This window comes from Geospiza fortis, unplaced genomic scaffold (assembly GCF_000277835.1).
Source record: "Geospiza fortis unplaced genomic scaffold, GeoFor_1.0 scaffold131, whole genome shotgun sequence".
In the NCBI taxonomy this organism is placed as follows: domain Eukaryota; kingdom Metazoa; phylum Chordata; class Aves; order Passeriformes; family Thraupidae; genus Geospiza; species Geospiza fortis.
The window spans coordinates 775,680-780,104 of record NW_005054391.1 but is presented as its reverse complement, the minus strand read 5'-3'; the positions used below and the strand labels follow the sequence as shown (position 1 = coordinate 780,104).

The following is a 4,425-nucleotide window of genomic DNA, read 5'->3' as shown; positions in this document are numbered from 1 at the left end:
CGGGCCATGGCCGCCGCTACGCCCGCACGGACGGGAAGGTGAGGCCGGGGCGAGCCCCGCGGGCGGGAGTGGGCCCTGCGGACCGAAGGGCGGCCGGGCGCTGCGCGGGGAGCCGAGGCCTCGCCTTTGGGATTGTCCGGAGACTCCGGTAGTGTTAATGTGGCCCATACCCGAGTCGTTCGTATCGAGCTGTATGAAAACAGCATCGGTGTGCAGTTGCCGTGGCTGATCCGCAGGAGATCCGTGTTGTAGCTTGGGGTTGAGTTTTAGAATGCAGTTTCTAAAGGGAGTCTTAAAGCAGCAGGTATAAAGTACCAAAGTTGTGTAGAAAATGCTGCTTAGACGTCCTGCATCAAATGCTAAGATTCGCTAGAGCAAACAGCTGGTCTCCCAAATTAATTGAGTATAAATCTTTAAAGTAGGGTGGAGAGCCCTTTCAAGCTGTCATGTCATACGCAGACAGGATTGTCCCTACCTGTGAAAGGATGGCTTGGCTGTTGAGCATCCCAGTACAGTCATCTTGCTCTGTGAAATTCCCGGCAAAATGACCAGGAGATAGACTGGCTGAATCCTTGTGAGTGCTCCTGGGAATCAGGTTGTACTTTAAATGGAATTATATAGCTAATAACAAACTGGCTTGCACATTCTGCCTGTTTAGACAAACAGGTTAGTGTCACTAGGCAGGGGGGAATCAGGTGGAGCACTGGTCTCCCTGTGTTTCCTAGGCCAAGTTTTGAGTCACTGCCACGTACAGGAAGTACATTGTTGCTGGAGGACAGACACTTGGGAAGCATGATGCTGGACACAGCTATTCATGCTGTGCCTGAAATACACAGCAGCACTGGATGCAAGTGGTAATTTGAACTTTTTTTCAGAAAAATGAAGATAATTCAGAATGCCTTGCAATATATCGGTTTGACCAATGTAATAAAATACAAAACTTGAGATTTCTTGAATTACCTTCTAACATTTTGAATACTCAGAGCTGTGTTTAAGAACTCCAAAAACATCAATGTCAAAAACGCTAGACTCAAAGGATACTTAATGCAAACTGTGGGAATGTCTTTCATGGAAACAAAGCTTACACAAAACATTTTGCCTTCCCAGGTTTTTCAGTTCTTGAATGCAAAATGTGAGTCTGCGTTCCTTTCCAAGAGAAACCCTCGTCAGATCAACTGGACTGTTCTGTACAGGCGTAAGCACAAGAAGGGACAGTCAGTAAGTACATACCAGCCAATGGCACTGGAAATTGGTGACCAAAGGATGTGGTCAGTGGTCTGTCAGAGGTCACTTAAGTGTGTCAGTGTTCAGCAGAAGCATGACCCAAGTTACCAGGATAAAGACTAGCTAATAATGGTGAAAATGTGACTGCACTTACATGAGTTGATACACCACTTCAGCAAAAGCATTGTATTGTGTTGTAGCACTTCTTTGAGAGACCACTCAGAGCCACAGTATGTTCAGTAGATCTTAATAATTGTAGGAATGGTTTGTTTTTAAAAGTTAGTTTTAGGGAAGGTGGGTAATGCTGTTTAATGTGCAGACTTTGTAAAAGTTTGGTCTTGTAAACTTCCTCAATGGTGACAGCATAAGGAGCTCATTTTGGGGTTAGAGGGGCAGAGATGACTCTCCTTGAAAACTTTGGGCTGTAGTTTAGCATGAGGTGTAGCATAAATTAGGTCTTTCCCTATGTAGCTGTCGTTGCATGAGAAGGATAAATCATGAAGGCATGTAGCATGAGGTATGCTGCAGTGCTCTTGTTTAAACTTGCACAGCAGAAGAGCTTTGAGAAAGGCTTACATCAGTGCAAAAAGTCAGTGTTCTTGTCAGTTTGGTTGAAGAAAGTGGATGCATGATGGCTTACACTATTCTCCAGCACCTGATGCACTTGAATAGGTGTGGAGTGTTTTCCTTTCAGAAGACACCATCAAAGGTTTATCCTTCCCCCTTTTTTTCTTCTGGGAGTTAGAGATGGCTGAACTTCTAACATTCTTTCAAAATATTTTTTTTTTCATACTTTGCTGTAGAAGCAAAAGAGTCTAATATGTGTGTCTCCAACAATTATAGCTGGACAGCTGGGGAGCTAACCAAGGGATTTTTGGTAGTAACACACAATGAAAAGTACAGGATGTGGCTGGAGAAGGGGCCATGTGGAGGTAGGGCAGCACTTCTCTGTACCCAACAGAAGGATTCTCTAAAGTGAGGCGTAAAATTCTACTACAGTGTACAGTTTTAAATAGCTTCCATTTGAGTAGCAGCTTGTTCCCATAATTGTCTTTAGCCATGTATTTGATGTCTTGTGATGCTAATTGTCTGTGTTTGTCTCCTGCCCTCTTAGGAAGAGGTCCAGAAGAAGCGCACACGCCGTGCTGTGAAGTTTCAGAGAGCCATCACTGGTGCCTCTCTAGCTGAGATCATGGCCAAGCGAAACCAGAAGCCCGAAGTACGAAAGGCACAGAGGGAACAAGCTATTAGGTGAGAAGTCAGATCAGTGGAGCTATCCCAGGCTTTTTAAAGATTACAGTACTATCCCAAGCTTTTCAAAGATTACAGTACTTTTCATACAAAAGCCTAAACTCTAGGTGAGCTCTGTGTTTTATTTTTTGTGGGTTTTTTTGTTTGCTTTTAATCTGTATATTTGTATGTAGTACTGAGTAATCTTGGCAAGAGATAGTGGCAGCAGAGAAAGATCTCTCCTTGCCTTTTCCCTTTGTACTTTTGTCACTCACAGTTCTGCTGTCTCTGTAAAAATTCCTTCAGGGGATAGGGAATATAGAGGAGAAATCTGCAGTAATGCATTCCATTCCTGATCTTGGGAAGCTCTTACAGTGCTGAAACAAGGAAACAGTGAATGGCAGCCATGGATAACTTCCACTTTTTCTATGAATTAACAGGGCTGCAAAGGAAGCCAAGAAGGCTAAGCAGGCAACCAAGAAAACAGCTGTTTCTGCTGCAAAGGTGAGATGCAGTAGGCAAATAGAAATTATTGCATGGAATACATGTTGTAACATGACACAGAGCATTCTGCTGTGGCACTTAATTGGAAATTCCTGTTTCTGTTTTGAGGAAGCATTTTTGTAACTTTCTGATTTGAAAACTCCTCAACTGGACTTTTGTACTAAAGTTAAGCATACGCAAACAGCTGCATAGAATTAATCTTTTTTACAAAATAAGGAAGTATTGCAGGAAAATAATAATGAGAAGAAGAAGTAAATATTACAGGAAATCAACTCTCTGACCTAATATCAGAGATAATTAATAAATAAAAACTTGTCTGAATGTGACATCTTCACTATCTAGGAACTTGGTAACAATATATTGATGAGTGCTACCGTGTGTTTCATTATCACTTCTGAATTAATACCATATGTTGGCTTAGTGTTATGTGTGTAAACAAATGCTAACATGATCCCAGTATTCTAGTCTGATCTGATTTCTGTCCAGAGTACATACAGGGACACTTGTAGAAATGCAGATAAATGGCTTCTTTTCACTCATACTTCATTATATCTCTACAGGCCCCTACAAAGGCAGCACCTAAGCAGAAGATTGTGAAACCAGTCAAGGTTTCTGCTCCCCGTGTTGGTGGAAAGCGTTAACTTGCCAAACTGTTGGTCATGCTGAATAAACATCTGATGGAATTCCATTACTTGTGCCATGGTCTGCTCTGCTGTGTGAGATACACTGAAGGGAATGAACCTGTGAAATTACTGTGTCTGGGTATTGCAGACTGAAAAGCATCTTCCTGCCATAAAACATTTTGTTTCTTAGACAGTCTGCTGTATTAGCACACACTTCCCTAGTGTTCACTGAGTGGCTCAGGTAGCAGGGAGGATGGAGCAGGTATTTCATGAGTGTTCTTGCCTGAAGGACAGAACAGCACCTAAGTTTATTCTGCATCTATGACAAATGACATAAAAAGAGGTTTCTAAGATCAGAGGTACATACAAGCTAAAAGGGGGTGTGGAGCAATATAATCTGTAAATTATTTTAAAAGGTCCTGTGTTGTGGAGTGCATTAGCAAGATACAGAGAATCAAATATGGAGAAGGTTAAAAAAAGGGAATGGATGGTTTCACAGACTGCATGGCTCTTACACACAAAGATTCAGATGCAACTTCTGGGTCAGGAAGTTACAAAACTATGAATTGCTGGAAGCTGTCGTCAGGAAAAAGGAGCCTGTGAAGATTGAATGAGTTTCAAATGCAGCTGATGTTACACAGTTAAAGCTAATTTAGGTTCATATTCAACTTGCTGAATGCAGATAGGGGTTCCCTTAATAATTTTCCACCCTCCCACCGCTAGAGGGATTGAAATTTCTCATGGGAGTTCCTGTGTCTGTCTAAGTAACTGCACTGTGCAGACAGCGTGCCCCGACTTTGCCACTTTTGCTGGACAGCAACAGCCTTGGCAAAGCAATGTCCTG

At 42.5% G+C, this 4,425-nt stretch overlaps 1 protein-coding gene across 1 annotated transcript; it reads left to right on the top strand.

Annotated features, from left to right (window-relative positions):
* Positions 1-5: 5 nt before the first annotated feature.
* RPL24 (ribosomal protein L24) lies at positions 6-3,646 on the top strand (the record flags this gene model as incomplete). Its single annotated transcript, XM_005425632.1, has 5 exons — positions 6-38; positions 1,108-1,218; positions 2,339-2,475; positions 2,895-2,958; positions 3,519-3,646. Coding segments are annotated over 5 exons (426 nt in total), but the record flags the coding sequence as incomplete, so codon positions are not given.
* Between the last annotated feature and the right edge of the window lie 779 nt (positions 3,647-4,425).